At 35.9% G+C, this 23,160-nt stretch overlaps 1 protein-coding gene across 10 annotated transcripts in view; it reads left to right on the top strand.

The window, feature by feature from the left end:
- dhx15 (DEAH (Asp-Glu-Ala-His) box helicase 15) overlaps positions 1-21,572 on the top strand; it is a 53,046-nt gene extending 31,474 nt beyond the window's left edge. For 2 of the 10 annotated variants that reach the window (XR_012382298.1, XR_012382297.1), the window contains exons 7-14: positions 1,722-1,808; positions 2,085-2,234; positions 4,823-4,931; positions 9,612-9,803; positions 13,335-13,449; positions 15,323-15,513; positions 18,090-18,259; positions 21,043-21,561. Coding sequence is in view for 2 of the 10 variants with exons in the window: in NM_001115141.1 (NP_001108613.1) it covers positions 1,722-1,808; positions 2,085-2,234; positions 4,823-4,931; positions 9,612-9,803; positions 13,327-13,449; positions 15,323-15,513; positions 18,090-18,259; positions 21,043-21,160 (1,140 nt within the window). In the remaining 8 variants the exon portion in view is untranslated. Of the gene's footprint in view, positions 1-1,721; positions 1,809-2,084; positions 2,235-4,822; positions 8,469-9,611; positions 13,450-15,322; positions 15,514-18,089; positions 18,260-21,042 lie in introns of those variants that run through there. The other 8 variants (XR_012382296.1, XR_012382292.1, XR_012382295.1 and 5 more) reach the window with 7 other exon arrangements.
- Positions 21,573-23,160: the final 1,588 nt, after the last annotated feature.

The raw sequence follows: 23,160 nt of genomic DNA, 5'->3' as shown, positions 1-23,160 counted from the left end.
AAGATCTGTTTGGTCTTAAAATGACAACAATAGTGTATACCCCAATTATTTCAGGTGCAATAACATGCATGTGGATATACAGTTATCTTGACAGGCATGTGTTGGCATCTGGGAAGCAATTTATTATTTATTTATTTATTTATTTTTTATTTATTGTCTCTATTAAAGGGATAGTTAACCAAAAATTTACTTAAACCACTTTGAACGTCTGTAGCAACACTATAACAACCACCGAAGTTTAACACAGATGAACACGATTCATATTTCTTTCAGAATACTCAAAAGCTGCTCGACTCTTCAATTGTTTTGCATTAACTGGTCCTGCTTGCTCAAAAAGCAGCTGCGCATTGATTTTCCGCTTATTTTTGGTCATAAGATCTGTTTGGTCTTAAAATGACAACAATAGTGTATACCCCAATTATTTCAGGTGCAATAATATGCATGCAGATAAACCGTTATCTTGACAGGCCTGTGTGGGCATCTGGGTAGCAATTTATTATTTATTTATTTATTGTCTCTAAAGGGATAGTTAACCAAGAATGTGCTTTAACCACTTTGAACGTCTGTAGCAACACTATAACAACCCCCTAAGTTTAACACAGATGAACACGATTCATATTTCCTTCAGAATACTCAAAAGCTGCTCGACTCTTCAATTGTTTTGCATCGACTGGTCCTGCTTGCTCAAAAAGCAGCTGCGCATTGATTTTCCACTTTTTTTTTTTGGTCATAAGATCTGTTTGGTCTTAAAATGACAACAATAGTGTATACCCCAATTATTTCAGGTGCAATAACATGCATGCAGATAAACCGTTATCTTGACAGGCCTGTGTGGGGATCTGGGAAGCAATTTATTATTTTCATTATTTATTATTTTCATTTATTTATTTATTTATTATTATTGTTGTTGTTGTTATTAATAATAATAATAATATTTTAATTTATTTTTTATTTATTGTCTCTATTAAAGGGATAGTTAACCAAAAATGTACTTAAACCACTTTAAACATCTGTAGCAACACTATAACAACCACCTAAGTTTAACACAGATGAACACGATTTATATTTCCTTCAGAATACTCAAAAGCTGCTCGACTCTTCAATTGTTTTACATCGACTGGTCCTGCTTGCACAAAAAGCAGCTGCGCATTGATTTTCCACATAAGATCTGTTTGGTCCATTTGTTTTCAATGTTGGAAGGTCAGATATTTTATTTTAAATAAAGTATTTTATTATTGTAACTGACAAAATGCCCCAATATAACTTTTTAAAAAGCTCTACCTGCAGTATTAAAATGTAATCAGGGGCATGGAATGAAAATGACAATAATAATGTATATCCCTATTATTTTAGGTGCAATAACATGTATGCAGATATACAGTTATCTTGACAGGCCTGTGTGGGGATCTGGAAAGCAATCTGTATTATTATTTACAATTTTTTTTTGTCTATTTAATAATTGTTCTGTATTAAAGGGATAGTTCACCCAAAAATGTGCTTAAACCAGTTTTGAACATGGAACAATATGTGCTAGAAAAGTTTAGCACAGATGAACACCATTCATATTTCCTTCAGGAAAAACTCAAGCTGTAGACTCTTCAATTGTTTTGCATCGACTGGTCCAGCTTGTTCATAGATTTTTCCTCTTTTCTTGGTCATAAGATCAGTTTGGTCCATTTGATTCCAATCTTGATCATATTGTTTTTTTTTTGCTCTTACAGGTTGTGGTTTCTACAAACATCGCTGAAACGTCCCTGACCATCGATGGCGTGGTGTTTGTAATTGATCCTGGCTTTGCCAAGCAAAAGGTTAGTCTTCCCTTTCTCTGGCTCACTTCTCTAATCTCGCCCCATCATCTGTTTCTCTTGCCTCTGAAATCCCCAGATAAACCCAGTGGCGGGGCTCTGACAGCGACTCGAGATGGAAAAGCTAGTTATTTATTCTGCTGACATTTCCCTAGCCCAGCTGCTGCTGTCATACATGTAGTCCAGTCAGAGATGAAGGATGGCTTCGCGTTGGCATATTGCTGTGGTGCAATGGTGTGCATTTATTATTCACACAGCTCTTTCCTTCTTGTCGCACAGGTGTATAACCCTCGCATTCGAGTCGAATCGCTGCTTGTGACTGCTATTAGCAAGGCTTCGGCCCAGCAGAGGGCAGGTCGTGCCGGACGTACACGCCCGGGAAAGTGCTTCCGGCTCTACACTGAGAAGGCCTACAAGACAGAGATGCAGGTTCGTGAAGGACAACTTCTAGGGCTGCACAGTATTGTCATTTCAGCTTAGGTATCATAATGTGTGTATCAGCACATCGCAGAATTTGCAATGCCATGTTGAGATTATTAAAACTTGGCCTAGTCTAATAATATGAAAGGCTTTCATTTTTATGTATTTTTAAGCCATGTGACTGTAAGATTTCAAGCTAGTTTAATCTAAAGTTTGCCACTTGAACGAAGATGAATTGTTTTATTCATACAACTCAGACTGTAAAAAAAAAATGCTGGGCTCCATAAAATTGCTTCATGTTGTCCCAACACAAATAGATTACGTAATAGATTTACAAATTTAAGTGGATTGAACATAAAAGAATTAAGTCGTTTCCAAAAATCTCAAGAATACCCTTGTTTCAGCTTATTTTGGATCAGTAGGCTATGTCTGCACAAAATATTGTTTCCGCATCGACATTGCAATGTGTGCATCTGCAATAGTCACATCGCAGGATCTGCAATGTGAAGATGGGATTATAATTATCCAAAATCCTCCCAATCAATGTAAAATTATGAATTCTTTCCAAACAGTAAAGTCATATTTTGAAATCAAATTCATATATATATTTTGTTCAGAAAAACAAAATGTCAATGTCAGTTTTTTTCCAGTATCATGCAGCACTGACAACTATGCTGTAGCGATGTCATGATTATTTATATAATTGGCATGTTACATAATATATGCACTGTGCAAAATAGTGCAAGCTAATAGTCAGTTTGTGATCACCACCTACTGTAAACAATATAAACATAAAACCAATAGATAAATGTTTATATAGGTTACATTTATTCATGTTGCAGGCACTTCATCCAAAGCACTTCAAATCACCAGAAAAGTAACATCGTCAATTAGGGCTGCACGATATTGGAAAATATGACAATGCAATATTTAGTTCTTTTGCAATATATATTGCGGTATAAATACAATTTCCCCAGATAGCTTGAATAGATCTATTAGGAAATAATTTGTTTACTTAGACTGATTAGGGTTTATTCTGGGTGTGAATCGTGTAGAAAATATAATAAACGATTTAAATTGATACAGTAGAGCAAAGAAAAGTTAAAGCTACAGTGCTTTGTCTCTTTGGGAAGTCTAGAGTCTTTTTGAGAAAAGTATTCAGGTACAAAAAATTAATAATCAAATGCAAGTTAAGACTGTATAGTCTTTATTGTATGAATAGGTAAGTAAAATAATTCTTCATTAAAGTTACAATTGGAAAAGTTTGCCTTTATATAGTCATATGCCTTATAAACACATGCAGATGAAAAACTTTCACTCTATTATGGGTAAAATCCACAAGTAGCATATTTTTGGAATTATGGCTTATGCTCAAATATAATACCATTATATAAACTCAACATTGCACATCCTGCGATGTGACATTTGCACATAGCAATTTTTGATCCTGAAACGATATATTGTGCAGCCCTATTGTCAATGCAAGTCTCTGTTAGTTTAATATTGTGCTTTTTTCCATAAGTTTTTTTGTTTGTTTTTTTGTGTAATAACCACAGTACTATATTTGTTAAAGCTTAGCTTTTTTTATTGCCGTTGAACTTGACATCTCTTTTATTATTATGAATGTTACATTTAATCATTTTACATAAGCTTTTATTCAAAGTGCTATAGAAATGAGGATAATAAAAGTAATCAAAGCAATTTGAGAATAAAAAATGTAAATTGCAATACTAATTTACTGTATATATTGAGATTGTTGTCGTTAAACAATTTCATTAATATAACTGAAACACTTTGAAAAGTTATACCTGCAATATTAAAATCAATATGTAATCAGTGGCATGTAATGACAACAATAATGTATATCCCAATTATTTCAGGTGCATTGACATTCATGCATATATACAGTTATCTTGACAGGCCTGTGTGGGCATCTGAAAAGCAAACTGTATTTAGTTTTTGCCTTTTTAATAATTGCTCTGTATTAAAGGGATAGTTCACCTAAAAATTAAACTTTTCTCACCATTTATTCACACTCAAGTGGCTCTTAAAGCTTATGAATTTCTTCCTTTTGAACAGAAAACAAGATATATTAAAGAATGTTAAAAAAGCAGCCATTGACATTCATAGTAGGAACAAAAATATTAAGGAGGTCTATGGCTCTTTTCCCAACATTATTCGGTATATCATCCTTTTTGTTTAACTGAAGAAATAAACTTAAACAGCTTTGGAACAAGTGGAGGATGAGTAAATACTGGCAGAATTAAAATTTGTGGGTGAACTGTCCCTTTTTTTTTAGTTTAGTGTCCCGGCCCTATTGGGTGTCAATAGACACAGATATTGGGTGATCTGGCACAATACAGGCTGTTTGGATCTATTGTGGACTGAATTGTCCTTTTGACACCACTCAAATTGGTCGGATGCTTATTGGTCAATCCACAAACCTTTAGTCTTTAGTAGTTCTGTCACAAGGGAGCTGCCTTTGTAAACAACATCGCAAGTGTTCTTGTCAACTCAAGTTTGAATATTTCCTCTCGCAGCAGCTTAAGGGTATTACCAGAGAACATCAGCTAATTCCTTTTCCTTTCTCTTGTCAGGATAACACCTACCCTGAGATTCTCAGGTCGAATCTGGGCTCTGTGGTGCTACAGCTCAAGAAGCTCGGTATCGATGACCTTGTGCACTTTGACTTCATGGATCCACCAGGTATAGAAATGAAAAAGTTTTCTGAATCCTTCCTCAGAGTGGTGCTCTGTGCTAGAGAAGGCAGCAAACTTCTCTCCTTAGCAGACCAGTAGACTTTCTTTGATCATGTAATTGCTTTAATGCGATGTGAAGTCTGATGCTGACGTTCATTAAAACTGCATGATGGCCATACTTGTAATCGTTAACAACTGGAACGTTTCCATGTGATTGGCTCATCGGCTTTTCTGAAAGGTTCACAACCCTAAAGATCTCAATTCGTCCTAAATATTCACATTCTTGTTCATTTTTTTTTACATGCTGAAGCATTTGACTGCCAAACTAGATTCATGCCTGTGTAATATTAAAGAGACTCATAACACTTTACAATAAGGATCTGTTAATGTTAATGTGCTTACTAATAACTTCTAGTTGATCATTTGGTATCAGAAGTGGCTTATTTGAAAGGCAAAGACCTCTAGATTACACATTTTAAAATATGATCATGCCTTGATTTCTAATTATTTAATTAGGACAGTAAGATCAGACTTTGCTTAGACAAAAGTCTCATCACTGAACAGAAATAATGTCCAGTATAGAATATAAAGTCCTGCTGCAGTGGAGACAGAATGAATATTGTGTCTGACTCCATCATGAGCTTGGAGGACTGCATCCATACATCTCTGACATGACTCAAATCACTGATTAATAAAGTCATCTGGAATGGCAAAGAAAGCGTTCCTGCAGGACTCCCAGAGCTCATCAAGACCTTTTTGTGTTCATCTTCAACGCCTCCTCCTCTATCTTACCCCAGACATGCTCAATAATGTTCATATCTGGTGACTGGGCTGGCCAATCCAGGAGCAGCTTGACCTTCTTTGCTTTCAGGAGCTTTAATGTGGAGGTTGAAGTATGAGAAGGAGTGCTATCCTGCTGGAGAATTGTCCCTCTCCTGTAGTTTGTAATGTAATGGGCAGCACAAATGTCTTGATATCTCAGGCTGTTGATGTTGATCATCCACTCTGCAGATCTCTCGCACGCCCCCACACTGAATGTAAATCCAAACCATGATTTTTCCTTTACCAAACTCGACTGATTTCTGTGAGAATCTTGGCTCCATGCGGGCTCCAGTAGGTCTTCTGCAGTATTTGTGATGATTGGTATGCAGATCAACAGATGTTGTACAGTAATGTTTTATTTTTAATCTTTTTTAGTAGATATATGGGAAACTTGCTTTGTGGATCTAATTGAATGCTTTACATTTTTTTTTTTTAAAACACAATTTTGTGTGAAAATAGAAAAAATATCTGTAGATTCGGTCTGGCCCTGTCTATAATTCATAAATCCTATAAGTATAGTTTATTCTTATTTCTTGTTGGTAAATAAATTAGCATTAACTAATGAACCTTCCTTAAAAGTGACCAAGAGACTTTTCACAATTGTTTGTAATGCATTTTCTTTTTTGTTGTTTTTTTTTATTTTAATTTTTTCATAAACACTTTTTGTTATCCAATTATTTATGAAAGGGGTGGAAATAACCTTGCATACATTGTTATGGACGAGAATAGCAATCAACTACAATTTTTATTAATACCCCACCCACTAATGGTGAAAACTGCTGAATAAATAAGCAAACAAAAGGAAACAAATGACTTAAATAAATACGTTTACCTCTGCGTTTACCTTCTTACAAGAACACTAATAACAAATGTAGATACAATTGGACTTTCACACACAAACACAATTTTTTGAAGTATTTTAAAACTTTAAATTGCTCCCTGGGAACATTTTGATGATGCAAATGAATATGCTACGAGTAATGTTTGACAAATCTAGTGTTCCATTGCCAGGGAAGCTTAGCTTATGACCTGTCCATGTGTTGACCTGTGTTCAGTAAGTATGCGTTCAGCCAGAAACACAAGAAGCCAAATGGAAAAACAGCAGGCACCTGTAAGCCAATGCGAACGATTTGCCTGTTGACATCTGCCAAAAGCTCTCTTCTACTTTCCTTGCTTTACTGTACCTTTAGCTTTTGCCCTCATTGATTTTGCCTTCAGTTAACACATCAACACGTTCTCTTCTGTGCTTTATTCCTGATGTGGTGTCCGCTGTGTGTAAATTACTTTTGTTCCAGTCCGGTTCACTGTGGTGCACCTATACTTAATTTTGACGTGCTTTAGCACGAGCAGTGCTGGGTCCTTTCAAAACAAATGGAAAAAGTATGTCTGATATACGGGATCAATACTCGTTCATAATAAGAAACTGACCGCTGCACTTTCTTTTTTTTTAAATGAAGTTTTCCTGACTCATTGATGAAGACGGCCGCAGTCTTTCATCCTATTCAGCAAACTCCTCCAAACCTAAGGCAATGCTAATTTTCAGTTAACATGCAACTGGTCATTAGAGCCAAACTCTCTAGAGCCAAAGGTCAGTAATTGAATTTGTTGGTGTGTGACCAGTGTTGATGCATTAAGTAGAGGTTCCTCCCTGTAATTGAATTAGTGGCGCTGCTGTTTGGAATGGCTTGCATGTCAGATGAAAAATTAGCCGCCTTTGTCTTGAATTAAAAGTTTGTTGTCCAAAGGACTCTCAGTTCTCTGTGAGCAAATGCCTTTCATTTGCTTCTTTTGTGCGTGGTTTTTATACTATGATAGCTAAAGCAAGATGCAGAGGGTTGGGGATTTGTAAAAACAACAAAAACTATTACTAGACTGTCATAATTATCTCTGATCATTTTATAATAGTTTTTAATGGTGTGCAAGCTGACTTTGGTTTTGTTCATCTTCGTTTGACATTCACTAGTCTAAAGCATTGTTTCTCAACTGGTGGGTCACTACTTAAAAGTGGGTCGCAGAAACATTTTCAGTGGGTCACGGAGTATGTGGTCAAAAAAATAACAAAAGTTACATTTTTAACTTATTTTGAGTTTTATTTTAAAATGCGTGCACGACTGTTTGACAAATGAAATTTTATTTAATTATAGCAACAGATAAGTCAAAGCTCTAGTAGGACCCCGAATATGTAAAGTATGGATTTACATATATTGACGACGAAAAAAAAAAAACACTCAGTGTGTCATAAGTAGTGAGGTGCTCTCACAAGAGAGCACGAAACCTTCTAAATTAAAACGACATTTAAAAACTAGACAACATGTTTTATTAACAGTTTAGTTCATGGTAAATGAACCTTTGCTTACCCTAACCACTGTTTACAGTATTTGTCGCTTTTACTCTGTAATTTGATACATTTTGTTAAATGACAGCAATGAAATATAGTTTATTTTTAAGTCTTGGTGATTTTATTAGGATTTATATGTCACTACTTGTGTATGTTAACAAATAAATACAAGTAATTATAATTCCTAAAATTGTATTATAGTTCCTAAAATCTTGGGTCGCGGCTTGATGACCGTGTAAGAATGTGGGTCCCATGGCCAAACCAGTTGAGAACCCCTGGTCTAAAGTATTCATCTAGCTTATAAGAATGGAGTTTGAATGACCATATCATTAAAGCTATGCATACAAAACAAAAACAGCCTTTATGCCTTTATCAATAGTAACAGTTTTCAGCTTTCCTCAAAATATATTCTTTAGTGTTCAGCAGAATTGAGAAAACTATCCCTTTAAACAAGGGATTAGCAACCACCTACTAGTGGTTTCAATGCCAATATTATATCCACAGTGAAGGCTTAAAGGGGACCCATCAAGCTCCTTTTTAAATATGTAAAATAACCCTCTGAAGTCCTGTGTCTGAAGTTTCAGCTCAAAATACCCCATGAATAATGTTTTATTACTCTGAAACTGACCCTTTTAGGCTTTGATCCAAATTCTGTGACATTCTGTGACTGTCGCTTTAAATGCAAATGAGATTGTGTTCTTTTTCAGTAGAAGGCGGAGCTAAGATGCCTGTGTGTCAGCATAGTGGCAGATTCATAAACATAATTAAGACCCCAGGCCAGATATGCCCAAAGTATGGCCCGTAGGCCAAATTTAGCCCATTGTAACCTTTGGTGGTTTGGCCCACCATCTCATCTAAGAGGAGAGTAAGAATGATGGAGAAAAGTAGGAGCGAATGCCTTTAACACACTGATTGTCATGTCAAACTGAAATTAAGTGTTGTAAAGGAATCATTTGACGGATAAAAGACTATGCAAAAGACATCAGCAAGCAAATCAAGGCAAAAACTAGTGTAATTCTGTTGTTATGAATGAGATTGTTCTGTTTTTACTGTAATAAGTTCTTTATAAATGGAAAAAAATACTGTATTAGTTAATATAAAGCAATATTTTTTAGTAATTTTTAAATATTATTATATAAATTAGGAAATTACCCATGGAATGTTTACCTTCAGCCCACTAGCCTCAATCAAGTTTGGTTTTTGCTATTGAAGGAGAGATGGTGACTAGTGGGCGGGGCTTTCCCCCTCTGATGATGCGTACAAAGGGAGAATGTCAATCAAAGTGACTCTGCAGGCTGTTTTTATCTAGTCTGATCATAAAAATAAAATTAATACATTATTATTGAGGCTGGTTATATCTATACACTGTTGGCAGACAACCCCTTATAAAAGTGACGTTTGCTTATTAGGTCCCCTTTAAAACTTTTTAGAGCTTTTTGTAGTGCCTTTTTGCATTATATTAATTCACTTAAATCTATGTAATATAATATTGTATGTGTATATTTATTTTTTTCTCTCTCTGTCAAGCTCCCGAGACCCTAATGCGAGCCCTGGAGCTGTTGAATTATCTTGCGGCGCTGAATGACGACGGTGACCTGACAGAGCTGGGCTCCATGATGGCCGAATTCCCTCTCGACCCCCAACTGGCCAAGATGGTCATCGCCAGCTGCGATTTCAACTGCTCCAATGAAGTCCTCTCCATCACCGCTATGCTATCAGGTAGTACTTGCTCATGTGCACACGTGAAACCTGCATACGATCTAAGAGTTATTAGAGCATCATTCAATCTTATAATGCATTAATTATTTGTAGCTCACTCGTTTTTTAGTCAACAGTTTGATCCGTATGCTCTCGGCAAAAGTGTTAGTGTTATGTTTAAAGGGATAGTTCAACCATTATATTCTTATTTACTCACTTGTTCCAAAACAGTTCGAGTTTCTTTCTTCTGTTGAACATTAAAGATGATGTTTTGAATAAAGCTGGAAACCTGTAACTATTAACTTCCATATTATTATAAATTTTTTTTTACTATGGAAGTCAATGGTTACAGGTTTTCAGCATTCTTCGAAATATCTTCTTTTGTTTTCAGCAGAAGAAAGAAACTCATTGAGGTTTGGAACCACTTGAGAGAAAGTAAATAACGAGTGCATGTTCAATATCTTTAGAAGAACTATCCCTTTAAGTGTCTGCATATGCACTTTTAGGTTAATCATAATGGTTGCATAAACAGTCTGCTTATATATTTATCTGCTTAGATGAAGCCATTATGTAGAACGACTCTCAGAGGAAGTGCTTACAAACAGTCTCTTAATGTGTCACACTGCAACTCTGCCAGGTCAGGATGGCACTTGAGCTGTATAATGTCCGTGATGCAAAGGGGTGGGGGAGAGCAGACATATAGGATTGCTTAAAAGCTCGCTTGCTTTCGCTTAGACATTCAGGCATCAGACCTGAACTGACCTGACTGAACCTGAAAAATAATTCCAGGAAGATTTTCATATTAAAAAACATAGATCAAGCAAACTAGGATGAAAAAGCCTACATTTTAGGTTTATGTATTTGAATTGCTTGAAAATTGTCCATCAATTTGGATTATGCTGTTATTGAAAAAAGATGTCATTTCATAGGTAAGAGAGATACCTTTATTCATCCCGCAATGGAGATATTTCTGTTACAGCACCAATAAAGAAAGTCTAAATATAATTAAATTCAAACCAAAACAAAAAAATTAGATGAGATATGAGAGAAAATAATCCTTCAGTATTGTTTGAGAAAAATAAAGACACATGTCTTGAAATACAACATCTGAACAGTATCTTGAGCTGTAATAGAAGCAGAATTATCCGCTTCGGTCTTAGGTAGATCATTGTCTTAGGGTGCTTTCACACCTAAAATTTTGTTTCATAACCTGGCGCGTTTCTCTAGTAAGTGCAGTTAGTTTGGGAAATGTGAATCCAGCAATTGCGCTCTGATCCACGCCCAAACAATTGGTCCAAGATCGCCTGAATGAGGTGATCTTGGCTCGATTGAAACGAACTCTGAAGCGGATCGATTGTAGTGAGAAAGCAATACGATCTAAACCGATACGATATATATGTAATAGGCATATATAGGGCTATATGGTAATATGAGAAGGGCGGGATGTCATTCCTACCTGTAAATGTGCGTCTCATGTCAAATACGAAAGTGAAAGCATGCTGAACTATTAACTATTTGTCTTGGTTTATCTGTTAGTTCTCTATATTATGTAAAGCCTCTAATGCGTAAGTCAACTGCTTTGTATGAGAGAGTCTTACCTCTGATTTATATCTGGTGATGATGTCTGTGGGTGTTAAAATTAAAGCACAGCTTTTCACTTATAATGTCTTACTGCGCATCGTCATAAATTAAAATAAGGACGCACATCATCTGAGCGGGACTCTGCAAAATAAGCATAAACTCGCAATGAACCGCAATAAACCGCACTGGAATAAACCACACCAAGAACAAAGCAACAATATTAACATAACATTAATATTAACATTAATATAAACAATTTAATCCCTGTTTCGTAAAAAAAGAATCGATACATAAGTTTCATTAGTTTCACTAGATGCATTAGTTTCTTGTAATTCATCAGCTCATTATAAATAATTGGTTTATATTTTTAACACTAGAACTATGTATGCGTTTATTTGGACATTTTTTATTTTTTGTAATTTAACAATTAAAATAAAACCCACATATCTACAATAAAATGACTGCATGCTTCACTGTGCTCTAGCAACTTCCTGCTAACATAAACACAAACTTTCTGATAGCAAAAACATAACTTTACTTCAGACATGTCTTTCTAATCAGCATTCAGTGCCGTGAAAAAGCCTTCTCTCCCGCTTATCAAAGTGAGGCGTGATCTCTGAGGGCGGTCTAGTAGCCTAACTACACATTTATAGGCTGTATTAACAAAATTATTATTATTATTTTTTTTTATGGTTATGACTACATTTAATATGATGACAGACATTCGGCTTAATTTTAATATCTCAATAGCAGCTTTGAATGTGAATATGACATGACAATAGGATGTTTTATATGAGAACAGTCAATTTTGATTTAATTATATTGGTTGCCTTTTAATTAGTTTGGCTAAAACTGTAGTCAAAATGAGGGTTGTCACGATACTGGAATTTGATACCAATCGATACTGAAGTTTTAAAAACGTCAATTTCCTGCTAACATTTGAGTGCTGTTAGCAAGTTCTTAAACAGTGCTGATTTGTCACTGTGTCCACGTGCTCAACAGAAAAGACTGTGATTGGCCTTGAAGGTCATCGGTTCACCGAACTCACCGCTGTTTACTGAGTGTAACCACAGATACAGGGACACTGGAGCATTTTAAAGTCACGTCGTTCGGCTAGTTTGTCTAAAACAGTGGTCACCAAACTTGTTCCTGGAGGGCCGGTGTCCTACAGATCTTAGCTCCAACCCTAATCAAACACACCTGAACAAGCTAATCGAGGTCTTACTGGGTATACTTGAAACACCCAGGCAGGTGTGTTGAAGCAAGTTGGAGCTAAACCCTGCAGGGACACCGGCCCTCCAGAACCAAAATTGGTGACTCCTGGCCGAAAAGCTGACATACAAGTGATCCTCTGATGAATCGCTGCTTTAAAATGCCCCAGTGTCCCTCTATTTGTGGTTACACTCAGTAAACAGTGGGGAGTTCGGTGAACTGATGACCTTCACAGCCAATCACAGGCATTTCTGTTGAGCACATGAACACAATGGCCAATCAGCGCTGATTAAGAATGTGCTCAGTAGTGCTCAAATGTCAGCGGGAAATGAACATTTTTAAAATTTCAGTATCAATTAGTAATGAATTCCAGTATTGGCAACCCTAGTCCAAATAAATGGGCTTATGTAAATTTTAAATAATTAATTGTAAACGTTATGTGTAGCCTGCATGGGTTTTAAACAAACACAAATACCATCATTAAAGCGCGACTGACTCAAGTGACCTCATCCCACGGGAAGATTACCAAACCGCAGATTTAGCATCATTTCCACAGCCGCCATCTCTTTCTTGCAGAAAGGCAAATGAAAAGCAGAGCAGCATCTCTCCCCCCCGCCCCGTGCGTTTGGTGTAGCGTACCGTACCCTGTGCCGTGCTCTAGCCTCAGAACTAGGCCTTGTGTCCTGTCTGGGTGAACGCTTGACTCATCCCTATGGGCGGCTATGTTGGGGCCCATACCAACCTTGTTTAGTCCCACAGTGCTTTGTGCGTCCCACCGAAGCTAAGAAGGCTGCTGATGAGTCCAAAATGAGGTTCGCCCACATCGACGGGGACCACCTGACCTTGCTCAACGTCTACCACGCCTTCAAACAGAGTATGTATATACGACACACACACACTCACACATGCATTTGATTTTTTTGTGATTTATGGGGACAGTCAATGTTCTCATAATTCACCATCTAATTGTAATACCCATGTCATTTTACACATTTGTGTCCTGATGTGTTGCAAAAACACACACACACACACACACACACACACACACACACACACACACACACACACACACACACACACACACACACACACACACACACACACACACACACACACACACTTGCAGCTTGAGCCCATGTGACATGATTCCTTCCCCCATTTTTAATTAGCCTAATTGCCTACATATATTACAACTAATTTCAGGTTGTTTTTGTAGGTGGCCAAAATCATGATTTGTTTCATCAGATTGAGTGCCTGCGAGGCAGTGCGCTATTAAAACTGTTCAGAAAGACTGGAGTGTGGCTCATCCCTCACTTCAGCATGCATATTTTCTCTCAAAATCCCATGGGGATTCTCTCATTTCACTCAGTCTTTTACAGTAGCCATTGCTTAGATGGAGCAAGATAACAGGCATTGGAGTTTCTTGATGTTGATGTGAAGCTGCAAATTTCAGTTTAATTTGTCAGTACAGTAATGAATTTAAGCTTCAGAATGATTTTAATTAGCAGTGTTACAGATAATTAATCTTAGAACAAAGTTTATCCGACCATCCATCTATATCTCTATCTCCATCTGTCTATCCATATCCCCATCCATCCCCATCTCTATCCCAATCTATCCATCCATTTATCTCCATCTCTATCTTTGTCCATCCCCATCTCTATCCCTATCCATCTATCCTCATCTCTTTCATCCATTCATCCATCATCCCTATTCATTTCCCCATTCATCCAGGTATTCATCCCCATCTCTATATCAATCCATCTATCCCTATCTATCTATCTATCTATCTATCTATCTATCTATCTATCTATCTATCTATCTATCTATCTATCTATCTATCTATCTATCTATCTATCTATCTATCTATCTATCTATCTATCTATCTATCTATCTATCTATCTATCTATCTATCTATCTATCTATCTATCTATCTATCTATCCATCCATTCATCCCTATCTTTATCCCTGTCCATCTTTATTTCTATCCCTATACATCCATCTCTATCTGTCCTTATCAGTCCATCCATCCCTATATTTATCCCTATCCATCCATCGTTATTTCCATCCCTATCCATTCATCCATATCTCTATCCATCCATATCCCTATCCCTATTCCTATCCATCCATATTCCTATCCATCCATTTATATCCTAACCCTATCTATCATCCAAATCCCTATCCATCTATCCATATCTCTACCCTGACCCTTGTCCATCCATCCATCCATCCCTATTTCTATCCTCATCCATCCATCCATCCATCCATCCATCCATCCATCCATCCATCCATCCATCCATCCATATCCCTGTACATCCATCCATTCACATCCCTGTACATCCATCCATCCATCCATCCCTATTTCTATCCTTATCCATCCATCCATCCATCCATCCATCCATCCATCCATCCATCCATCCATCCATATCCCTGTACATCCATCCATCCATATCCCTGTACATCCATCCATTCACATCCCTGTACATCCATCCATCCATCCATCCATCCCTATTTCTGTCCTTATCCACCCATCTCTATCACTATCCCTGTACATCTATCCATCCCTATTTCTATCCCTATCCACCCATCTAAATCTCCATCCATCTGTCTCGTCTCTGTCTCTCTACCTATATCTATATGTTAGCCACACTCAATACGTCAGACAGATGTAATCTGAGAGTTTGACTTAAAACAAACAGAAAGTGCACAGTAACCTGTTTCTAATGTGTAAACCGTTCTGTTTTAAGACCACGAGTCGGTGCAATGGTGCTACGATAACTTCATCAACTACCGCTCGCTGATGTCGGCTGATAATGTGCGGCAGCAGCTTTCTCGGATCATGGACCGGTTCAACTTACCCCGACGCAGCACAGAGTTCACCAGCCGAGACTATTACATCAACATCCGCCGCGCTCTGGTCACCGGCTTCTTCATGCAGGTCTGTAAATATGCCAGAACTTAATAATATATTTAGTTGCTTTTTGCTTTGTATTGTTTTCGCTTTTCTTCTGTGAGTAATGCAGCAGTTTGTGGATGTAGATCACCACAAATACAAAGGTTAAAGTCTCCCATCAGAGATTTATTTGGTTAGATTTATTTTTTTTATATTTAGCGAAAAGTACATATATGATAGAAATGGCAGCTTACAAAAGGCCTTTCCACATTTTCTTTTAAACTTTTGCACCAAAAACAACAGATAAAACCGTCAAAATAATGTAGTGGCAGTAAAACTTTAATAATAATAATAATAATAATAATAATAATAATAATGAAATATATAAAAAACAATACAAATATATTAATAATAATTAATAATAGCAAGTAATTTAAATAATAATAATCATAAAAGTAATATTTAAAAAATAACAATATATAAATGCAAATAGTTTTAATAATCATCCATCATAAAAGTAATATATAACAAACACAACTAAATATAATAATTAAAAAAAATAATAATGCAAACTATTTAAATAATAATAATAATGCAAATTTAAATGATAATAATAATAATGCAAATAATTTAAATATTAATAATAATAATAATAATAATAATACAAATAATTTAAATAATACTAGTAATAATAATAATGCAAACAATTCAAATTAAAATAATTAATCATAGAAGTATTAAAAAAGTAAAAAATATAATAATAAAGCAAATAATTTAAATATAATAGTAATAATAATGCAAATTATTTAAAAAATAAGTATAATAATCATCATCATCATAAAATTAATATATAAAAATAACAAACATATAATAATAATAATAATAATAATAATAATAATAATAGTAAAAATGCTAATAATTTAAGTAATAATAACAATATTCATAAAAGTAATTCAAAAAAGCACAACACAATTTAATAATTTTAATAGTAATAATAATAATCATCATCATAAGTAATATATCAAAAACGAAGAAATAATAATAATGCAATTCATTTTAATAATAAAAGTAACATAAAAACACAACAAAAAATTATAATGCTAAATTTAGCAAATAATTTAATATTAATAATCATCATAAAAGTAATATATAAAATTTTTTAAAATATAATGGTAATAATAAATAATGTAAATAATTTAAATAATCATCTTCATCATTTTAAAAGTAATATATAAAAATAGCAAAAATATAATAATAATAATAATATTAATAATAATAATAAATGCTAATTTTTAAAATAATCATCATTAAAGTTATGTATATAAAAATAACAATATTGTAATAATAAATAGTGATTCAAATAATAATAACAATAAGAGTCATAAAATAATATATAAAACATCAAAATATAATAATAATATTAATAATATTAATAATAATGATAATAATAATAAAAGTAATAAAAGTAATATAAAAACAAAAAAAATAAAAATGATTAAAAATACATATGAAAACCTGTTGTTGTGTAAACCTAATAGGAAATTGACTTTTCATATTGAAAAAGTATGTAATTTATTGTTGAGAGTAGCGATAATTTCTTACGATAAAACATTTTCCAACAAAAATGCTATTTTTATTAGATGCTTTTTAAATCATTTATTTATTAAATAATATAAAAATAAACAGTTTGAAGATATTTTTAAAAATTATTTTAATTCGGACTTAAAAAATGGTGTCAAGGTGGAAGCATTTATGTGTCTTTAAAACACCATAAATGAGTAAAAACCTCTGATTGGCTGTTGTTGTTTTCCTGTCTCGTCTTGACGCCACCCATAAGTGTTTATTTTCAGCTTTGTGTTCACATTTGGGCAACTCCACCCAATAGCAGAACAGTAACTACTGGAGAGGCGGGGATAAAGATAGTAAGGCCCCATCTGATTGGTCAAATTTAGATAACCAATGCATAAAACAAATGTGATTTATAACACGTGTGTGCGATGCATATATTGCACATGCGTTTTATCGCGATAACAATAATTTTCACAATAATATATTGTGCAGCCCTAGTAACAACTTAAATCTACAGTTAGGTATTGGACTGAACTGAAGATAACAGAATAAAAGTCATTATAGCCATGCATTGAGTTGATCCTGTTGCTTAAAAGCTTAAAAGTCAGTACATCTAGTTTTAACCTTGATTTCTGCCTTCTGTCTGAATTAAAATCCTTGTCTGTTGGCAATCCAGAATCACTCAAGCTTGATAATGTAATGCACAGCTTTCTGTCAAAGTGTGACCATTTAATCGCATACAAGAAATCAAGGCAATTTCCATCCCACGCTTGTCGAAAAATAAACGGCGCTTTTATCGAAGGCCTGAAACAAGCGACCTGACTAGTTGAATTACTCCTTTAATATTGAAATATTTGTCAACATTAACCTTCGCTGAGACAAATTTGCACCATGGTTGTAAGAATTACCCAGCGTTCTGTTGCCGACGTCTGTTTGAGTGGGCCGTTTATTGAGACTGATTGCATGGGTTAATCTCCACATCCTCACACCGCCTGAAGTAACACCAGAGTTTGGTTGATTTATTTGTTCATTTGCGTGTCTTGTGTTATCAGGTTGCTCACCTGGAGCGCACCGGCCACTATCTCACAGTGAAGGACAACCAGGTGGTCCAGTTGCACCCGTCCACCGTTCTGGACCACAAGCCCGAGTGGGTGCTTTACAACGAGTTTGTGCTGACCACCAAGAACTACATCCGCACCTGCACTGATATAAAGCCCGAATGGTAAGCTCAAACGCATGCAAATGTGTTGATTAATGCGTTGTTTTTGCAACGGGCTGTTTACACCTGGTCGCTTCATGCATTAAAAAAAAGGTATAAATGCCCTCCGAAGGGATGTACAGTGTTAACCCTCCTGTATATTATTTATAATAGCTGATTTATTTTATCTTTGCCATGATGACACTGCATAATATTTAACTAGATATTTTTCAACATATTAATATTCAGCTTAAAGTAACATTTAAAGGCTTAACTTGGTGAATTAGGCAAATTAGGGTAATTAGTCAAGTCATTGTATAACAGTGATTTGTTCTGTAGACAGTAGAAAACAAATATTGTTCATGTTTAATATGTTTATGTTTAACACATATGTTTAATATATAAACATTAATAAGGGGGCTAATATTATTGACCTTAAACTGGTTTTAAAAAAATTAACAAATAAGACTTGCTCTAGAAGAAAAAATATTATAGGAAATACTGTGGAAAAATTCCTTGCTCTCTTAAACATCATTTGGGAAATATTTGAAACGGAATGATTTTGACTTCAGCTGTATATCTGATTGCTTAAACTGCTTCAGGAGGTGGTCTGGGACTGGTTCCAGATGAAACTGGACCGGTCTAAATGCTCATATTTAAATATTATTCCTCCTAAATTGTAAAACAATCAGCACATATAAAGTGTTTTAAAGGCTATAAGACCAATATAACCGTGCAAATGTCAACTTTCAATTTATTTAAAGCAGGGGTCACCAATCTCGGTCCTGGAGGGCCGGTGTCCCTGCAGCGTTTAGCTCCAACTTGCTTCAACACACCTGCCTGGATGTTTCAAGTGTATTTGATAAGACCTTGATTAGCTTGCTCAGGTGCGTTTGATTAGGGTTGGAGCTAAAATCTGTAGGACACCGGCCCTCCAGGAACACGTTTGGTGAACTCTGATTTAAAGGATAACCCCTTGAGATGCAATGAAACCTTATTATACACACACACACACACACACACACACACACACTGACACACAAGTATACACATATTTTGACATACATATGTATAAACAAATATAATAAAAACATATATGCGCATATATAGGGAAAACACCAGAACAATTGTTTTTGTTTTTCCTTTTTATTTAGGTTCAGACAGCTCATTAATTGATATATAATTAAATTGCAATCTTTATATTTAATTACAGCATTAACAACAAAGATGCGTCTTTGCACCAGTTGAAGCTTTGCTTTGTGAATTTGGAGGAAAAATAAGAGACAGCGTTTCATTCATTTACTTTTTTTTATATAAAACAAAATGTTTTGGTTTTAGGAGTGTGTCACAAACTAATGTAAACCCTTTACAGTTTTGAATGATGTATTGCACATATTTCTATTTTATTTTAATTTTGCCTTGGGATGTCCCGATCAGGGTTTTTTTCTCCATATCCGAATCATTTGATTTTGAGTATCCACCGATACCAAAACCCAATCAGATACTTCTATAATACATAAAAAAAGAATAAAGAAGAGCGAAGAAACAGATCCAGGATGTTCCTTATTTTTTTATATAATCCACCTTATTTTAACATTCAACAACTCCGTTAACAAACAGCACTTCTGAGAGGTAGCTTGAACAGTCAAGTAATAAATAACATCAATTCTTCACTTTTGGACTTTAGTGCAACATTAAATATAAAACAAATCTAATATAAAACTAACAGCACCTAAACTCAAAACACCCGGCAGGCAATCCCAAGTTTGCACATCTCACAGATTGCTATGGTAATGTTGTCGTCATCGACTTCATAAAACCTCCAGACAGCAGACATACTCGTGCTTCCGCTTCAAGCTGCTTCCATGTTCTACTTTGTTGCAAAGACGCTATTGGTTAAAGGCCGACAAAGTAATGTCATGCCACTTGCACAGCTGTTTCTGTGTGAAGTCAAAAGGTCTAACTAGGTTTGTGCCACTGCATAACCATAGATGTTAAAAATAATGAGAATATTTATTTAAATACACATGTATGTCTGAGTCCTGATTGGGAGGTAACATCGGATTGATATAGAGTCTGAAACCGCATGATCGGGCCACATTTCCAATCGCGTGATCGTCCCTAATTTGCCCAATGACCGTAATCTAGTTAAATTTGGATATAGTGTGTGATTTGAACATTTTAGTCATATGTTTAGCGCACACACATTTACACAATGTAAACACAGCCATTTTCACAAATCTGATAGCTATCTTTTTTTGTAATACTTTATTTTTATTTCTCTTTTTTTAAGGAAAAAAAAACAAGGAAAAAAATACAAATAATTGATTTAAAAAAAAAATAAGTAAAATAAATAATACAATAAAACACCGGAACTTAAATGAACAGTTGACTGATCACATATTTCCTTACAGGTCACATTAACAAATACATGTAGAATCAAATCAGTGTAATCAGATTGCACTGTGTAAAGGCTTAAGTACAATCCATTTCTCCTGATATTGCAGGTATTTGTCCATTTGTAGTTTTAAAGAAAAAGTCATCCTCTCCTTATTTTGAAGATTACATATCATATCCAACCATTCAGATTTTGTAGGGGTTTCCAGTTGTAGCCACTTTAGAGTCACAGTTTTCTTACTGGTTTTCTTACCGTTACGTTGGCTGCAATATTTCCCAGATATATTGTTGTAAAAGAAAAATCGGAAAGCTATCTTGATTACAGAAAATGCGTAAAGTCGACCAGGTGTAAACAGCACTACAATTAAACATAGTGGAGTACACATTTTGCGTGTCTTCTCATCCTGCAGGCTGGTGAAAATCGCTCCACAATACTACGAGATGAGCAACTTCCCTCAGTGCGAGGCTAAGAGGCAACTGGAACGTATCGTGGCTAAACTTCAAACCAAGGAGTACTCTCAATACTGAAGCGGTGTAAGGACTGTATGTTTTGATTTCAATATGCGCTGTGCAATGCTTCTGAAGTCGTCACACATCGTCATTAGGTCTGTTTTCGTTTTCTTTTGATTTGTCGTCAAGATATAATTATTTTTTTATAACTCTTCGCGCTCAAGCTCCGCCGTGCGTTTCGGGCACTTGATGATGAAGGCGTATTTGGGAATTGGTCACTACAGGCACAAAGTAATCGTCTGGGAGCAAATGCTTAACAGGGATACCACCATCAACTGTTTTTTTGCATGAGCATTCATGTGGATGTTGACATTCCTTCTTGACATTGAGAACTTCCTGCTATGTTATCGAGTAGAAAAGTCCCTGTTTATTCTGTAACGGAGCTTTTACTTCAATAATAAAAACAAACCTTGATATCAGTTGTGCTTAAGTTATGTTTATGCCTGCTGTTATTTTTCTGGTAGTGAGAAGACCCTGTTATATGTTGCAAAAGTTCTTATGCTGTGTTCACACCAGACGCGGAACGCTAGGATAAATTGCGCTATTCGCGTGTAAATAGCCTCGTGAACATTTGAGTTTACTCGCTTCATCCGCGCGTCATATCCACTTCAATCGCGTGTCGAAATTCACTTCAAAACAGACGCAGATTCGCGTGATGGGCAGGGCTTCTGTCTGCCCGGTGACTCTAGCTTCATAGCTAAACGGCTAACATGGATTTTATTGAGAAAATAACAGTGTTTATGTGCTTTATGAAGGCTGAAAAACAGCGTCGATACGTTTAGGGTCCTGTCTGAGTGCACTACATGCTTTCAGAGGTGCATCCAGCTCTGTGAGCTCATAAACTCCTCCAGAAACTGAAGCTGGTTGACGGAGGCTTTCAGCATTGCTTCTGACTGAGCCAAGCCCAGTTTGATGACTTGTTGTCGGTGTCGCCTGGAGGATTTCCCCCGGGACACCATTAACAGGTTCTACGTCACAATCACGCCCCCACAAGAGCAAGCATCTGATTGGTTAATGCGGCGCAAATGTCCGCTGAAGTTCAGATTTTCGAACTCGAGAGATTCGCACGAAACTCTTGTTAAGCACGTCAAACGCGAAAAACGCTCAATTCGGCCCGCGCTATTCGCACCGCCCCATTCGCGCCGCAGGATGTCTATTCGCGCGTTTGCATTGACTTAACATGTAAATCACTCGCGCTTGATGCGCGTTTCGCGTCTGTTGTGAACGCAGCATTACCTTTATTAAAAATCAAGGAGCATTTCTAGATGAGCAAAACATTGTCTTGTATTAAAGACTAAGGGTGCTTTCACACCTACACTTTTGTTTTGGAATGTTTGCCCAGTTAGCGCGGTTCGATTGGTGGTTTCATATATGCCAATCGCTCTTGGATCTGCGCTAAATCAATTGCTCCGAGATCGCTTGATTGAGGTGGTCTCGGCTTGATTGAAACGAACTCTGGAGCGGATCGATTGCAGTGAGAAAGCGATACGATCCGAGCGCGGTTATATCACAGTGTTTTATGGATATATAAAGGCATATGGCTATATGAAGAGAGAATTATGAGTATGGCGGGAAGTTTTGCGAGTCTCCAGATGCCCTCAAAAGTGAACCGCTCCAAGAGCAAAGAGCAACAATGTAACATTTGTAATCTGTTTCGGAACAACTGAATCGATACGCAGGTGTGAAAACGCCCTAAGATGCCAAAATGAAGCGAGTTTTCCTTACAGTGATGCCCAATGGGGTAAGCAAAATAGTCTTGTTTTTCCTCTTGACATGATTATTTTTGCTCGCCTCATGGGCAGATTATTTAACTCGTTTAAAGGAAAAACTCACTTAATTTTGGCAAATGTAAGGCTCCTCTTATAGGTCAGGATGTGAAGTCAAATACAACTGAAGAGGACTGCATGTAAGGGCTTAGCTCCTGCATTTGGAATACAGATCAATCGATAAAAAAGAAACGGGAAATCATGGCTTCCAATATACCCGATAATGGATTTGGCCATGCAAGGAGGACACTG

Source organism: Danio rerio, chromosome 7, assembly GCF_049306965.1.
Source record: "Danio rerio strain Tuebingen ecotype United States chromosome 7, GRCz12tu, whole genome shotgun sequence".
Lineage (NCBI taxonomy): Eukaryota > Metazoa > Chordata > Actinopteri > Cypriniformes > Danionidae > Danio > Danio rerio.
Note: the sequence above shows the minus strand (reverse complement) of the source record. Positions and strands in the feature narration are given on the sequence as shown.